General features: G+C 48.1%; 1 protein-coding gene across 2 annotated transcripts; it reads right to left on the reverse strand.

The window, feature by feature from the left end:
- Positions 1-644: 644 nt before the first annotated feature.
- Positions 645-15,066, reverse strand: USF1 (upstream transcription factor 1). 2 transcript variants are annotated; one of them, XM_083716581.1, is made up of 11 exons: positions 14,495-15,066; positions 11,039-11,126; positions 10,112-10,161; positions 9,738-9,850; positions 8,429-8,530; positions 7,064-7,262; positions 6,495-6,582; positions 6,248-6,306; positions 4,417-4,511; positions 3,222-3,350; positions 645-1,685 (listed from the first exon to the last, which is right to left on the reverse strand). In XM_083716581.1, exons 2-11 carry the CDS (start codon positions 11,044-11,046, stop codon positions 1,599-1,601), a joined length of 930 nt encoding a protein of 309 aa, XP_083572707.1. In that variant the 5' UTR covers positions 11,047-11,126; positions 14,495-15,066; the 3' UTR covers positions 645-1,598. The 2 variants fall into 2 exon arrangements, with proteins under 2 accessions (XP_083572707.1, XP_083572706.1); XM_083716580.1 differs by having other exon boundaries at positions 9,738-9,856.
- Positions 15,067-17,269: the final 2,203 nt, after the last annotated feature.

The raw sequence follows: 17,269 nt of genomic DNA on the forward strand, positions 1-17,269 counted from the left end.
ACAACAACAACAACATTGTTGCAACCACTTTGGTTCAGACCATGACCTAGTAGTGGGTCATACAACCAAGGGTTGTCTAGTCCAGCCCCCTGCAATGCAGGAACCGCAGTTAAAGACAGATTGCCATCTAACCACTGTTAAACTTCCAGGGTAGGAGAGTCCACCACCTTTTGAAGGACTTTGTTCCACTGTCAAACGGCTCTTTTTGTCAGAAAGTTCGTTCTGATATTTAGTCGGAATCATCTTTCTTGTCATTTGAATCAGTTGGTTTGGGTCCTGTCCTCAGTGGCAGCGGAACACAAATTTCCTCCATGTTCCAATTGGTAGCCCTTTGAAGATGGCTATCACATCACTTCTCGGTCTCATCTTCTGGCAAAACATCCCCAAACTCCCTTGACCATTCTTCACAAGGCTTCGTTACCTTGATCAGTTTGGTCGCCCTCTTCCACAAATGCGCCAACTTGTCAATATCCTTCTCCAATATCCCAACCCACCAGTTCAAGGCCAGTGCTCTAGGCAGGAGACCTCTCCAGCTGCTTCACAGTACTGCCCCATATTTTGGCAGGACCAAACTCAATGTCCTCTCCACCGCTGCAAGAGGAGACTTGACACTCATCCACTAGCCAGAACACAGAACAACCCCCTGCTTTTCCATTACTTTATTTTTTTTAATCCAGAGACTTATTTTTTTTAAAAAAAAAAACAGGGGAAAAACAAAAAAAGAGAGAGAAGCATCACCCCAACCAGTTGTCCAATCACCTGAGACGGGAGGACAGCTACTGCTGCTCTCGGCCCACACTCACCTCCTTGGCAAACGGCTTCCATGGCAAGAGAGCAACGTTAAACCACCTTCCAGGGTGCGGAGCAAAGAAAGGGGGAGGCTGTGGCAGGCTTGTCTTCACTGCAAGCCCAGAGTCTTGGGAGGGTTTTGAGGGCCACATCAGACCTGCAGCTGTTTGAGTGGAAGCCCAGAGGCAGAACTAGGTGGCCAGCCTTGAAGGGGAGGCGCGTGTGAGGCTGTAAAGGGTTCCTCCTACTGGCTGGTTTGGGCCGGAGAGCCACAAAGCAGGGTTGGGGGAGAGGAAGACTCTCAGCTCTCCACGCTCACAAAGAGTAAGGTGCCCGGAGATGGGCAGTGCTGCGGAGGCAGGGCCTATAGGCGGCGCGAGGGAGAAAGGGGGGACGTGCAACATGTCTACATAATATCGCATGCACGGACACAGCGGGAGGTGTGTCGAGCGCACAGGTGAGAGGTGCTGTTCAAAGGGAGGAGAGAAAGAAAGAGAGAAAAGGTCACGGCCCTGGAACTGATTAGGGTCGTATCAAGACAGAGGACTGTGTCGAGAGGCAGCGCCTAAGCTCAAGGGGGCAAGCCAGGTCCCGGGCCGTGAGGAAGAGCGCTGGGCAGAGGCAAGTGTCCTGAGCTGAGCCCAGCCCAGCTCCCTGGCCCGGGAGCAACAGCGCTGCTCACTGGGTCTGTACAACAAGGACGGGGGCCTGGCGTGGAAGCACCGGCGAGGCACAGGACCCCCGTCGGCTGCTGTGCCGGAGGAGGAGGAGGAAGAGGGCGAGGAGGGCCCTTGGTCAGTGGTGGCTCATCAGTGGCTGTCCTTGATGATGACCTCCACGCCGTGCTGCCGCAGCTGCGCTCGCAAAATCAGGTTCTTGTTTTTCAGGTCTTCAACCTGCAGAGGGAGAAAGGAAGCAGGGAAGAGCCTCAGCTCTGTGACAGAGTGCAGCCTTGCATGCAGAAGGTCCCAGGTTCAATTTGAAATCATTTTTTTAAAAAGCATTTTTATTTGAAACAAAAAAATTCCTTCCAGTAGCACCTTAAAGACCAACTAAGTTAGTTCTTGGTACGAGCTTTCGTGTGCATGCACACTTCTTCAGATACTGAATCTGAAGAAGTGTGCATGCACACACGTATCTGAAGAAGTGTGCATGCACACGAAAGCTCATACCAAGAACTAACTTAGTTGGTCTTTAAGGTGCTCCTGGAAGGAATTTTTTTGTTTTGACTATGGCAGACCAACACGGCTACCTATCTGTAACATTTTTATTTGGTTTTACATATACAAAGTTATAAAAATCCAAATATATATCCATATACAGAGATTCCTCCAAGTTTCGGGACTTCCCCCCACCCTCTCCACGGGGTCCCATTTTGAAAATTTAAAACTGCATATTCTTCCATACTCTATTATATCAATCCATATTATCCATGGTAATTGTTACGCTAGAAGGGAAATCAAAATCCTGCCAATGTTTCCATCTGCTTACAGTGGTCTCCTAAATAGCTTATAAATTTTTCCCATTCTTTTATAGAGTTTTTGTCCTCTTAGTTTCTGAGTTTTCCCGTCAGTTTTGCCATTACGGCATAGTCCATCAGCTTGGTTTGCCACTCCTCTCCAGGTTCAATTTGCAGACAGGGCTGGGAATATCCTCTGCCTCAAAGGCCTGAGAGCTGCTTTTGCTATCCAGTGTAGGCAATACTGAGCTAGATGGACCACTGATTTGCCTCAGTATATGGCAGCTTCCTATGTCCCTAGATGCTAAGGGAAGGGCTGCAGCTCGGTGGAGAGCATCTGCTCTGAATTGAGAAGGACCCAAGTTCAATGCCCAGTAGCATCTCCAGGGAGAGATGCCTGCCAGAAATCGCTGCCAGTCAGTGTAGACAATACTGAGCTAGAAAGACCAGTGGTTTCTCTCCGCACAAGGCAAATTCCTATATTCCTACACATACATAAAGGTAAAGGGACCCCTGACCATTAGGTCCAGTTGTGGCCGACTCTGGGGTTACAGTGCTCATCTCGCTTTATTGGCCGAGGGAGCCGGTGTACAGCTTCTGGGTCATGTGGCCAGCATGACTAAGCCGCTTCTGGCCAACCAGAGCAGCACACGGAAACGCCGTTTACCTTCCCGCCGGAGCAGTACCTATTTATCTACTTGCACTTTGATGTGCTTTCGAACTGCTAGGTTGGCAGGAGCAGGGACCGAGCAATGGGAGCTCACCCCGTCGCGGGGATTCGAACTGCCAACCTTCAGATCGGCAAGTCCTAGGCTCTGTGGTTTAACCCACAGCGCCACCCGTGTCCCTACATATACATACATACATACCGCGGCAAGCAATAGGCAGACTCTGCTGGAAGAGCCCCTGCCATGCCACTTCCATCCCTTTAAAGAGCTCCCCCACTATTTCTCCTCCTTCTGGCCAGCCTTACCTGCTGCCGCAAGACCTCGTTGTCCATCTGTAGCTGGTCCAAGCCCTGCAGCTCCTCAGAGAGACGAATGTTGCTCTGCCGCAGCTCCTGGATATAGTCACAAGCTTTGGAGAGGATCCCTCCTTTGCTCTGCAGTGAAAGCGAGTGATTGAGCTGGGGGCCCAGGGGGGAGACTCCAGGGTAGTACCAGCCCCTGACACTTCAGGTGGGAACACTCGGCAGTTCATGGCTGCCTTCTCTCTTCAACTCCCTCCCCCTTCCACCCGTTCCAATGTGCCGTTTCCCTGAAGACTGGAAAACTGCCTTCTTCTGCCTAGAAATGTTAAAAGCAGGTGCTGCAACAAGTTAAGGCAGGTGTGTGAGAGGAAAGACTCCCCTGACAGTTTCCAGGGAACCAAACAATTCCTAAACCAGGTGAAGATGGAAGCACGGGACTCCTCCTGATGGGGGTGACAAGACAGATCCTGGGATCGTTTTTTTTAAAGATTCTATTCAAAAGCTCTTATGTTTTTAAAAGCTTTGAGTTGTGAACAATAGAAAAGCAACAGAATTAACAGAAAAAATACAACCCAAAACAAACAAAGCAGCAGCAGCAGCAAAGCTTGTAAAAAGGAATTTTAAAAGGCATTAAAGGAATTGAAACACACAAAACAGGGTCCAATCTTCTGGGGTCAGGGAAAGGCTGGGCAAACAGGTCTGCTTTTACAAGGCATCCGAAGCAACTGATGGCTGCTGCTTCACCCAACAGCTCCTGTTTTGCACCTGTATGTTTTTTAATCCATGCACATGCAAACAGACTGCTTGATATGGAAACCACCATGGGTTACTAAATACCAAAATGAACGATTTCCTTGATGTACAGAGTAGAGTTCTGGACACAAGATTTTGAAGTTTGGTAGGTAGAGTGTTTGAGAGGGTGCTGAGCTCAGGTCACCTCTCTCAGGAGAGCCCCTTCTGGCCTTTTTGATCCCTCAGTGATGTGCCCACCATTTTAAGATTACCCAGAAAGCCCTGGTGCAGTCAACATGGCATCATGCCAGGGCACTGTGGAAATGAGAATGGCAAGCAGCTTCACAGATGCAGCAGCTGACACTGAGTAGGGCTGAAGTCAAGGGCTGGCACCCTGCTGGGGCCTTTCTGAAACTGGGCCCAGACTGTCTCTGCTCCTACAGAAGGCCAGTTCAAGCCCCCTTACCTGCCCAGACTTGGTGTTCTCCATGGAACAGTCAGGGATAATCTTAGACAGCTGCACAATCCAGTTGTTGATCTTGTCCCTGCGCCTGCGCTCCACTGGAAGAGATGGAAAGATAAACATCATAAACAGAGCCTGCTGGATGAGGCCAAGGGCTCACCTAGTCCAGCATGCTGTTCTCGCAGTGGCCAACCAAATGCCTCTGGGGAAACTTGCAAGCAAAAGAGCACTTTCCCTTCCTGTGGTTTCTAACAACTAGTATTTGAAATCATGATGGCCTCCCAGCATCACCATCATGCTGAGTACCCATTTGTAGCCTTCTCCTCCATGAGTTTGTCCAATCCTCTTTTAAAGTCATCCAATTTGGTGGCCATCACTGCCTGCTGCAGGAGTCAGTTCCATAGTTTAGCTATGCCCTTTGTGAAAAAGCACTCAGTATTCCTCAAGAGGAGCCTTTTGGCTAGCCCAAAATGACCCCCTGCCTTCCTGGCCTACCACCAGTCATTCTACACACACAACTCTCCATTTAAGGTGGCCAGCTGGGTCCCACCTCTTGATGATTATTACCTGCAACTGAATACAACTCAACTGCTTCAAACAGCCTTACTATTTTTTCCAGAATTTTAGCCAGCGTTGGTAATACTTAAGAACTCAGAATAAAATCCCTGGAGGGTGAGATGTGAATATATACTGGCATATGCAGCGACATCTTTACACCCTTATAGGATTTCTTTAGAGGCTTCCTCTTTTTTTAGAACATACCAGGCAAGATAATAGATGAGGTGGGGGAGGGGGAGAAACAGGGTATGCTGAAGAGGTTGTGAGCAAGATAGTATATATGGGGGTCGGGAGAGAGAACACGACTCTTCTTTAACTTCAAAAAGAAAAAGAGAAAGAAATTGGGTTGTCAACGATTATAAGAAATACCGTATTTTTCGCTCTATAACACGCACCCAACCATAAAACGCACATAGTTTTTAGAGGAGGAAAATCCGTATGCATGCCACTCGTAGGCATTCCCTCCATAACACGCACAGACATTTCCCCTTACTTTGTAGGAAAAAAGTGAGTGTTATGGTGCAAAAAATACGGTAATTAAAAATTGCAAGAGGCAGGAAGTACAGCAGCTAGGAAAGAGCAATTCATCACTAAAATCATACCAGTTAACCTTGGTCATTGCTGCCCTCACCAAATTACTTCAGACAGGGGAGATCCTCCAGTCCACAGGAGCCCACTGCTGCTGTGTTAAACTAAGAGCCCGGCAAGCTTTACCACCACCCAACTTTCCGAAATGAAGAGGAGGAAGAAGGCAGCACCAAAGGTGGTGGGATTCAGAGCATATGGAGAAGCCTAGTTTGGAAACCGTGGCACATGTAGAACACACCACCAAGTATGCCCCCCTTCCCTTGTGTTTCTAGATTGTAAGCCTGCGGGTAGGGACTGCCTTGTTTTGAGTATGTAAACCACTCTGGTAGTCTTTCTGGCTGGAGAACGGGGCACAAATGCTCTCTGGTTTCACATGAATTTTCTTCTTCTTAAACATTTCTGTTGTGCGCAAATCTATCTCAATACATACAGGGTCTCAGACCTACTAAGAATTCAAACAAAACAATAATTGATCATGAGGTGGAAGAATGATTGGCATACTAGAATGGTGGGATGTGGACCAGTCTCCTTCAAGATGCTGAACAGATTGCAGGGCTGCAGTACGCCCTGCAAGAAGATCCTCCTACAGAGGGGTGCAAGGCAGTCAGCACTCCAAGCAACCTCTCCTCATGGAACAGTGTGGCTAAATTCAAGGATCACATTCGTTAGCAAAATAGTTCCCACTCACCTTCATTGTGCTGCGCCCTGCGTTTCTCATCTCGGGTCGTTCGTGGAGCTTCAGACTTCCTGAGGGAGTCAGAAACACACAGTTTGGCACTGGGTTTCCCATTCAGATTTCCAGAGACAGGAGGAGACCCTCAGCAGCCCCCCTTCCAGGCTGGGAAGCCATCAGACACTCAAGGAAACTGTGCCCCACCCCCGAATAAAGGAAGAACTTAAGAGACTGGCATGCGACAGGGAAGGAGAGCACTCACGGTGAGTAAGGGTGAGTCCTGGGTGCGATGGACCTCTGTGTCCCACTTTGCAGAACCTCCTGTGGCGACATCATGACAAAAAACTGCCCTGTGCAATTCAAAACAAGACAGAGTTGTAGAGAAGAGCAGCACAGCTCTGAAGGAACTGCCATGAAACCAAACAGGTGGCTAAGCTGTCCTAGTTCTAAAGGGGGGGGGGGGGAGAAGCAGTGGTGGTGAGGATATGAAAATGACTGGGTTGCACCTTCACATCTGAAACTGGGTCTCCCCGATCTGTAGGAATGGGAGTTTGTTTCCCGAAATCTGTGTCCAACCTGTGTAACCTAGACTCCTAACGTCACCACTCATGCTCTGCGACAACCGTTTTAGATGCGCAACATTGTTCCAATTCATTTGAACAACCTGAGATGGCCAAAACGGCTCCATCTTGACATGGAAAATCTGTAGCGAGCCCAGAGGTGGAAGCAACTCCATTTCCCAGGGGAAGGAGCTAAGTAAGATGAACTTGCCAGAAGGCTCCTGGAGAGGGGAGGCTCTAGTTGTCTCGCAGGTAGCCCAACCCAACTGACCTGTGCCAGTTGGCGTTGCTTGCCCCAGCAGGGCATCTGAGTTCTGGGTCGTCACCACGGCTGTGGCTGTGGTCCCTGCCCCGGCAGACGTGCTGGTGTCAGCCACTGCAGTGGCAGGGTAGTACGTGTAGTGTGTCTCCGTAGTCGCAGCTTCTGTCTCAACGGCATCTTCGCTGGTGAATGCGCCCTGGATGACAGCCTGGGAGGAGGAGAAGAGAGGAGCCTCCTTCAGATACATCTACCTCAACAAATACTTGGGCAGGTACCCATCTCAGGCAGAGACAAACAATGGTGTTATTCTCTCAGGATGCTCCTCCCTTGAGATGCTCTTCCTACATTGCTTTTGTATTGAAGCCCAAGGCACAAGTGCAAAATCGGCACAGGAGGGTTCAGAACCTTCAGTCTAGCACAGTGGTTCCCAAACCTTCTCAGGCAACCGCCCCCTTGGTTCCATAAACTCGTCCCTAGTCTCATTCTACCCTACTCTATAAAAGCATCATTCAAAACAGAAGTTTGGACAACCCACTGGTGAAGATAAAACACACAAAATTCAAAACAGTAGCAATTAATTGTACATTTGTTTTCCAAAATCCAATTAAAACTTATTTAGTTGAATTAATTCAACAAAACTGAGGAACGTGATCCAGTGATACCCTTCACAAACACCCCAACAGCATCACAACTGCCTGGATTGAGCTGCTTATACCTTCAAAGGTACCTTAGATGCAAGAAGTGAGGGGCAGAGGCAGTTATTTGATATTCAGCAGCCTGGTTTTATGAAACAAGCTTCTAGTCCTTATGAGCTATGGAAAAGCCAAAGGGAAGGGGAGGAGCTAAGAAGGATTCCTTGTCACTCTTTGGGTGCTTCCAGGAGGGCTCTTTCTGTTGGTCTGGAGGTGCCACATGCCTGCAAGATTTTGAGAGTCCACACAATATAAACAGCAAAAATATGCCAGCCTGTATCCCCGCCCCCTATTTTAGTTCAGATATACTATTTCCAGGGAAAACCCAGTAAGAAGAAAAACTTCTCTTGCCAATGACCTGTTTGCAAGATCTCAACAACCCATTTATGAATTAAGCCCCACCTGGAATCACCCTTTGGCCCTACGTATTGACTAGCAGATGCTGAATGCTGCAAATGCACTAACTACATGCAGCCGTACCTAAGTTAATCAAGCTGCAGAATTGGGGTGAATGTGCCTGCAGAATATCCACCTCCTGCCCATAAGCCTCAAGGAGCCTGTTTCACCAGCCACAAACCACCTGGGGCCAGAGGAGCAGAGCTAACAGCTCAGCCAGAAAGGATGACTGCATAGAGCAGACTGGCAATGTCACCATTTCCTCCGCTGACTCCGCAGAACCCACCTGTGTCATGGACTGCGTTGCAGGATAACCGCTGATGGCCCCAGTCCCCTCGGTCTGCCCATCCAGCTGCCCCTCGGCTACCTGAATCACTCTGTACATCAGCTGGTGAAAAGAGCAAAGGGGGGACATCGTTAACAGAGCAAGAGCCTAGTGGTGAGAACAGCCTTTGCCAATCTGCCCCCCTCCAAACCCACATCAGCTCCAGCCAGAAAACGCAGGTTCAGAGTCCTGCTGAACCATGAGGTTAACTTACACATGCTTTTACCTGGCCTAGCCTAGCTACTTTCTTGCAAGGCGCGGGGGGGGGGGGGGCTAGAAAGTTGCCTTACACTGAGTCATGGCATTTGGTCCATGTAACTCAGTACAGTCGTACCTTGGTTCTCGAACAGAATCCATTTCGGGAGTCCGTTCGACCTCCGGAACTGTTCAAAAACCAGGACATGGCTTCTGATTGGCTGCAGGAGCGTCCTGCAGCCAATCGGAAGCCGCGCCGGATGTTCAGCTTCTAAAAATCTTTCGGAAACCGGAACAATCACTTCCAGTTTTTGATCATTCTGGAGCTGAAACATATGAGTTCCAAGGCGTTCAGCAACCAAGATACGACTGTACTGCCTAAACTGACTAGCAGCAGCTCTTCAGAGTTCCAGGATGCAGTCCTGGGATGCCCCCATAACTGCATTTGCACAAGAGGCGGCTCATGCCTCCAAGGGGGAACACACAGGCCAGGCTAATGAAGGGGCTGGCAGGACCAGCCTGAGAGGGTACAAGTTCCTGCATGCCAGAGACAGGGAGGCACCCTGTGCTACGTCTCCTTATGCTTTGGTCACCTTGGGCTTCCAGAAGGTGGAAGGACGGAGCACTTTAGCAGAGCAAAGATGGGAGGGTCTCTTCCACATGTCTGTGGACACACTGGATGAGGCAGCAGAGGCACCCCATTCCCATTTTTATGAACGCCTACTGTTTTAGTCTATTTTTCAGAAATGCTGGGAAACGAGATGGGGTGTGTGTGCTGATTTAGGGGTGATGTAGAGAGAATAGACAGAGGGAAGAACATGAGAATAACAGTAGTGGATGAGGCCAATGGCCCATCTAGTCCAACATCCTGTTCTTACAGTGGCCAACCAGATGCTTGTGAAGAAACCTTCAAGCAGGAGACAAGCACAAGGTATTCTCCCTTCTTGTGGCTTCTGTGGGGGTACTGCTGCCTCTGACCGTCAAGGAATAACAGAGCCACTATATTGCACACCCACCAACTCACCCCAAAGGAAACAAAACCAGCGGCACGAGGGGAATCCGATAAGTGTCTTACCTGAGTGCCCCCATTTTCTGTCCGGAAGACGTATTTGATGTTGGGATCAGGGAAGGTGGCAGCTGATTGAATGCTAGCAATGGCCACACTGGTGGGATCTTCGCCTGTCGCCACTGCCCCTTAAGGAAAGAAGGGAAGGGGATGCCGCCCAGGGAAGAGAGATGGACACATTTGCTCATTAAGCGTTGCCCAGGCAGGAACATTCTCCATCCACCCGCACAACCACCGGAGCACTCTTCCAGAAGATTAGAATGGAGCGGAGGCCAATCTCCACTAGCAGATCACCGTTTAGCTTTTGGGGAGTGGGAGGCAATGGGGCGGGGTGGGGGTGGGGAGGCCGGAAGCAAGAGCAGCAGGTGTGGCTGGGTGCTCACCTTCCTGGATTTGCACAGTGCCCTCTTCTGTCTCTACCGCTTTCTGCTGTCTGCCAAGAAAGAGAAAAATGGAAGGCACATGAGGAGAGCCCTGAAATAGTATTTGGGCTGTGTGCACCCACCTTTCCGCTTCTTTCTTGAGGGTGGGCGGCTACAGAAGGAGGGAGGGGCTCCCTTATTTAGAAGAGACCTTCAGCAGACACCCTGCTCCACATGCACCAGACCTTGGAGGCTAATGCTATTTAATGTGTTTATATCTCGCCTTGCTCTCAAGTTGGGATTGAAGGGGGCTTACAGCATTTAAAAACAGTATCAGAAAGTGCAACGTAATTTATTTTATGTATTTGTTACATTTATATCCCACTTCTCCTCAAAGGAGCTCAAGGTGGAGAACGTAGTTCCCACTTTATCCCTCCAACAACCCTGTGAGGGAGGTTAGGCAAGCAGGACTTGAACTCAAGAGCACTCCTCCTTCCTATGGCTCTGACCATGGAGGCAGAGCATAGCCTTCCTGGCTAGAAGCCATTTATAGCCTTATGCTCCATGAATCTGTCCAATCCTTCAAGGAGAGAGGCAATATGCTTTTTGGCTGAGGATGAATGAGGGGAGGCCTGCTTGTGGGTTCGACAGAATTTTTTGTTTGGCCCCAGGATGCTGGACTCCCTGGCAGGGCAAATATCCTAGGAGCAGGAGGAAAAGAGAACTATCAGCCACTAGGCCTAATAGCCCTGCTATTGTTTACAAACAGAATTTATCTCAGAAACTTGTGGGGCCATTCACTCACTCTCATAAGAAGAGCCCTGTGGCTAGCAGCCTGAAGCAAAGAAGATACCCCCACGAAGCCCCCAAGCAGGGCCTGAGACTAAGAGCCACCCCCTACTGCTCCCCCCCAAAGCAAAATATATTCAGAGGCGTCCTCTCTCTCACCCCTTCATTTCTTCACTCTACTATGCATCAGAAGACTGGAGCCTGGGTTTTTAGTCTTCCACTGCTTCACAGCTGCTTCATCCAGACCCTGGGAAGGAAAACACAGATTCGTGAAGATGATGCCTATCGTTCTGCTGCCTCATTTCCTCACACACTAACAATAATGCTATTACCAAAGCTAAGCAATTTTGCCCTAATTTCAATGCCCCAGAGCGCTCTCAGATTTTAGCTTTTGGTTAAAAAAGCTCTCTGTAATATTCATTTATTTCCACTGTTATGGAATTGCCTGGGCGGCTCAGAATTCTAAGAACAGAAGCACCAAACAAATCTGGCCCTCCTTAACGCAAAAAGCAAAAGGACCAATAAGCTGAACAGTCAAAAGCTAGAATTTCCATGAAATGCCCGGAAAGCATTTCGACTTGTCACTAAAAGGCTTTAAGTGGAAAGATGGATCTTCCAATGTCCAGCCTGGGCACCACTGATGAAGATGCTCTATCCCAGGTCCTTAGTTTCCACATGCCTCACAGGGATGCAGAAACCACCCCGCAAGCTGGTTCACAGGGTGGAGATGCATTTAAAGGTAAAAACCAGTGCCTTGTACTGAGCCAGGCAACGAACTGGGAGGCATTGCAACAGATGTATCATGCAGCCAAGTTTTAATTTTCTGGGACCAATTGCAAATTTCAGACCTTTCTCAACGGTAGCCCCATGTAGAGCACCTTACAGCAGCCTAACCTGGAAATAACTGCCACATGTGTATCTGTGGCACGAATTTTTCCAATCCTCTTTTAAAGCTACTCAAGTTGGTAGCCATCACTGTGTCCTATGGGAGGGAGTTCCACAGTTTAACTATGTGCTATGCAAAGAAGAACTTGCTTTTATTCATCCTGCTCTACACCCACTGTGGCAGAATTCAGACAGGTCTTTCCCAGCCCTACGAGGGCTGTGCTCTAACACTTAGCTATGGGCATCCCATGTACTGTATAAATCAGTAACAGAGATTACTGACATCCCACAAGTGCAGACTGTGAGAAGGTACATTAAATTATAGGGATCAATTTGCATCACAAACTTCCTCCCCGGGGCACCAGAGGGGAGGGAAAAGAGCAACCAATGGAGACAACATCTTATTGCTCTAACCACTCATATGAACACTTACTAGTTTGTAATGTCCTTCAGGTGGGTTTTTAAATATTATGTGCATTTCCATGAAGGGTCATGTACTGTGATGGCACCATTGTTCAGACCTGCACTCAACACAACCCCACAACTCGGAACGAGAGGAGGCACTTCTCTTGCACCCCATCATCACTTTTAAGTTTTAGATTGCAAGCTTACCAGGCCAGCAACCTTTCCCATTTTATGCGCCCCTGCAGAGGGCTATATACACTGATAGCACTATATAAACACTCACACAGATATTTAAAGAAGACAGGGTGGTGTAGGGATCAGACTCCATACACATCATACCAGGGCTTGAAATTAGTAATGCACCAGTGCATTTTGCACCTAACGATTCTCCATTTGTGAGCTCCTCAAAACGTGCGGCTGGCGGATACTCAAGGATTACTGAAATGTACCGGTAAGTGCTCTGAAGCCTCAAAGTATATGTTAAAGATAGACAATGCGTTAAGGATATTAACAATAGAGTGTTTTGAAAACTGAAGTATGGTACCGATATTTTTTATTGTAAACACCAAATTAAACATGCATTAACAACCCAGGTCCCAAAAGCCATTTGGCTCCAAGCTTTTCTATCCCAGTTTCTTACACTGCATCACACAGGTGGGGGTTAGACGTGCAACTTTTCCAAGGAAAGCAACAAGCCACAAAGTCACACCACTCCTTTGATCCTCCAAGCTGATGGCAACCAAGCTTGAATGATGCATACCTTCCTGTGTTCATACAAGAAGGAAGCTGCCTTCTATCAAGGATGTTGTTTTACTATAGCATACATCATTCCTGACCATTGGTATGATGGGAGTCATAGTCCAACCAAATCTAGGGGCCTAAGATTGAAGAACACTGTGCTAGCCCACTACTCTCTTCAGCAGCAAGGATAGGCAGAGAGAAGTCTGCTACCCAATCCTTTTAACTGACCAGGAAGTGAACCAGGGACGTTTTGCGTGGAAAAACAGATGCCCTGTCCCCCAAGCTGTGCACTCCTAGCTCCTATCCCTTTCTTACTCCTGCTCCACTCTAATATGTAAGCTCCTTGAGGGAAGGGGCCTACTCATTTTTGCCAATGAAACTCTAAGATACTGTACACAGTACACAGGTGTTGTTGTAATGCTATAAATATTATATAGCACCACATGCGTTGTTACTCACCGTTGTTATTAGTATAGCAACACTAATATTTTGTATGTTTTTAAAACCTGATTGTGGGTAACTTGGGACCGTGTTGTGCAGCTAACAAAATAAACAATATTTATATTTATTAACTACTCACAAAAGTGAGTTACAACACAGTATAAACATTAAAACCTGTTACAACAAACCAAATAATAATTAAAAAACACATCCATACAAAACGAAGAGCAGGCATTATGGATCCTGTGCCACTAAGAGAAGCCACAAGTACTTAGAACCCCTCAAATTAAGGGCCAAAAGCCCAGGTAAAAAAAGTTACATTTCTGTCTGGTGTCCTGGGGAGAGCATTCCACAAGCAGGGAGCCACCACTGAAAAGCCCTATTCCACCCTCTGGACATCCCATGGGGGAGAAGCACTTGAAGGAGGGTCTGAGATAAGGACCGCAGAGTCCGCAGTGCTGCATTCACCACCACCAACAGCTTGCACCCAACGTTAGTCACATTCAGAATAGACCCAATAAAACTGTTGATGGGAATAGCAGCAGTAGTAGTAATACTCGGCTGCACTCAACCATAGCCACCCTCAAGAGCAGACCAATGCAAATAATAACAACGAGAGAGAAAGCATGCACCCAGCGTTAGTCACTCTTCGGATTGTAGCCGACGAAACTCACAACAACATGACGGCAGTGATCATAAGAGCCGTGGTGGTAATAGCTTGCTTACTTAAACGTTAGTCACACCCAGAGCAGCCCCAAAGAAACAAACTGACTTGGCTCACTTGACATCCCCAAGTGCAACTGAGCTGGACACGAGCCCATAATAAAAGCGGCCTCGCACGTGTGAAGTCCCAAAAAACAAGATATATCGGGAGAGGCCTGGAAATGGGGAGGAGCTGCTGTGGGAGAAGCCCCGCCCAGTCTCGTCTGAAGAGCCGCCTCGCCTTGAGAAACTGAGGCCAGAAAGACACCCACCCGCCCCGGGCCCAATCCTGCGCCCCTCCTCATTGCAGTCCCCCGCCGCCTCCCGCACCACGGAGCCTCCAACCGTCCAACCCTATCCTGTCCCCCGCTCGCCCCCCGAATTATCCCCTCCTCCTCCTCCTTTGCTAGAGGTGGGGTTGGGGGGCGGGCGACTGTTTACCTGGCCTCCCCTCCGTCTCTCTCGCCCCCTTGTCTCTCCATGGAGATCGGCGCATGCGCACCGCGGAGCCTTTCTCTTCCGTCCTCTCTGCCTCTCTTCTCCGTCGCCGCCGCCGCCGCCCATACAGCTCGACGGGGAGGCAACCACGGCAGGCGGCGCAAGCCCCGCCTCGCCGAGCTTGGTTCCTGGACCCGGGGCGTCGCGGCTGGAAACGTTGTGAGGGGAAAGGCCGCCGCTTCCGGCCGCCGCCATCTTAGGGAGGGATCCGGCCTTTTTTTTCCTTACAGGCGCCATCTTAGGGAGGGACTCGGGCCTTCGTTTCTCGCCGGCGCCATTTTGGGGAGGGAGTAGGGGGGGAAGATGGCGGCTCGGGTCTTTCTCTTCTCGCCAGCGCTGTCCTGGAGCGACTCCTGGTCACCTGCACTTACGTCTAGTGCAGGTAGGCAATGAGAGAACTGTTTTAAAATTCACTTATGTTATGCAATGCCATGAGTGGGGTGTGAGGGAGAGCGGAATGTCTGTCTTTAACTTCCGGTGGCCGCCATCTTAGCGAAGGGCGCTACCTTCAGCTCTCAATTTCTAACGTCCAACGGGTTTGGCTCATTTTCTCTAGCCAATAAGGAAGGACCATTGCCTAGGGTTGCCATCTTTGTTGTGGGCAACAAGTTTCCTCTGGTTACTCTGAGCCTTGACAGATCCGTAATGTACATTTAAAGCACAGCCATCTCATATTTAACGCTCAAGACTTTACTCAGCAGAGCTACAGTTCGCAGCACCCTTAAAAACTACAGTACCCAGGATGCTTGGGGGAAAGTCATGTGCTTTAAATGGGTGCGGTGTCTGTTTTAAATGTATGGTGTTGATTTAACCTATGTTAAATCCTTTTTTATTGATAAAGGACTCCAGTGTCTTATGATCTCATGTTCACATAACCAGTGCAAATTATGATGCCATTTGCTGTGTTTCGTTTTGAAGGAAGCAGCTCCATATAGGTCATATTGGTTGTTGGCAACTTGCAAAAAAAAAAATTCTTTTTGGGTCAGGTTACTTTTCTTCTCTGAAAATGGCATTAGGTTGGAATAGGAAAAGGTACAGCTAGAATTACAAGAATTATTCCAGTTTGGACTTTTATCCTGTGATTGCCCTCCACCCCAGTACTTCCTTCAGGACACTTGTATTGACAAGTGTGTAGCACTTGTGAATGTTCAAAGCACTTTACAAATCATATTTTATTTGTTTTAAAGGTTTATACCCAGTCTTCAAAGTGGCTCATGACAGATGAAAGTATTACAAAAATAGAACCCAAAGGTGCTGCTCCTCTGTTGGTGACAGAGAGAGCCACTAGGGTCAGGGTGTGATGTTAATGCTTCTCCCTAGTGATAGCAGATGGTACTCTGTCTCACCTTCCACCAAGCTGCATGAGATGATGCAAAATGTTGTAACCCTCACAAGCACCCTGCAGAGTAGACCAATATCATTACCTGCCTCACACTGTTGTAGATGAGAGGGCTGAGGCTGAATGGCTCACCTACAACTAACGAGTAAATGGCAGAAGCAAGATCTGAACGAAGAATTTCCTGTTTTGTAGCTCAGGTGGTCTTAGCTGGTACACTGCACCAGCTCTACAAAAGTTTAGGCATAGGGAGGGTGACTTGTGGCAACTTGACTTGAGTCCACTCACTAAATTGCATGACTTTGTTGTTGTTGTTTAGTCGGCAGATTTAAAAGCCCAAATGCAACACCCTCACTTGAGACCAGCCTCATGCCAGAGTTGTGCGCCAGAAGCAGGTAGGAAATATCAAGACACCTGTTAAAAACACCAGCACAGCAAATTTAAAAATGCATTAGGCTAACCCAAACCTCCACAGGTAGGTAGCCGTGTGGGTCTGCCGTAGTCGAAACAAAATAAAAACAGTTCTAGTAGCACCTTAGAGACCAACTAAGTTTGTTATTGGTATGAGCTTTCGTGTGCATGCACACTTCTTCAGATACACTGAAACAGAAGTCACCAGATCCTTATATATAGTGAGAGGGTGGGGAGGGGTATTATTCAGAAATAGACTGGAAAGAGAAGTTGCTGAATTGCAACTTATTACCAAACTTAAAACCATGGAGAGACCTGGTCTGAACAGAGACATTGGATTCTCATCTCATTATACATGATACAGCTATTTCTAGCCATCTCACCCCTTGCTTTTTCCTGTAAGATCAATTGCAATCGTTAACAGTCGTCAACAGGTTAACCGCACTTATCAGCCAATACCCCTCCCCACCCTCTCACTGTATATAAGGGTCTGGTGACTTCTGTTTCAGTGTATCTGAAGAAGTGTGCATGCACACAAAAGCTCATACCAATAACCAACTTAGTTGGTCTATAAGGTGCTACTGGAAGGATATTTTTTATATTTTGTTCCAAACGTCCACACTAGATCAAATTGTCTCAAATGCTGAGGTATGGCTTAGGCATCACAAGATCCTGAAGATTTATTGCAAGCTTTTTTCATTGGCGTTCATGCGGCTATTTTTAACAATTTCATAAGTGTCAAAAAATATCAATGGCTACTGAAGAATAGCTGGAGAAGCCACAAAGACAAGCATTGCTTAACACACCTGGGATGGCGTTTTAATGATGGAAATCTTTTGGACTCTACCCCTAAACCTGCATGGGCAGCACCGAGGTCACACCCACACCATACACTTAATGCACATTTAAAGCATATGGCTTCTCCCAAAGAATCCTGGGAAGTGTAGTTTGTTAAGAGTGCTGAGAATTGT

Source organism: Podarcis gaigeae, assembly GCF_964106915.1.
Source record: "Podarcis gaigeae genome assembly, chromosome: 16".
NCBI lineage: Eukaryota > Metazoa > Chordata > Lepidosauria > Squamata > Lacertidae > Podarcis > Podarcis gaigeae.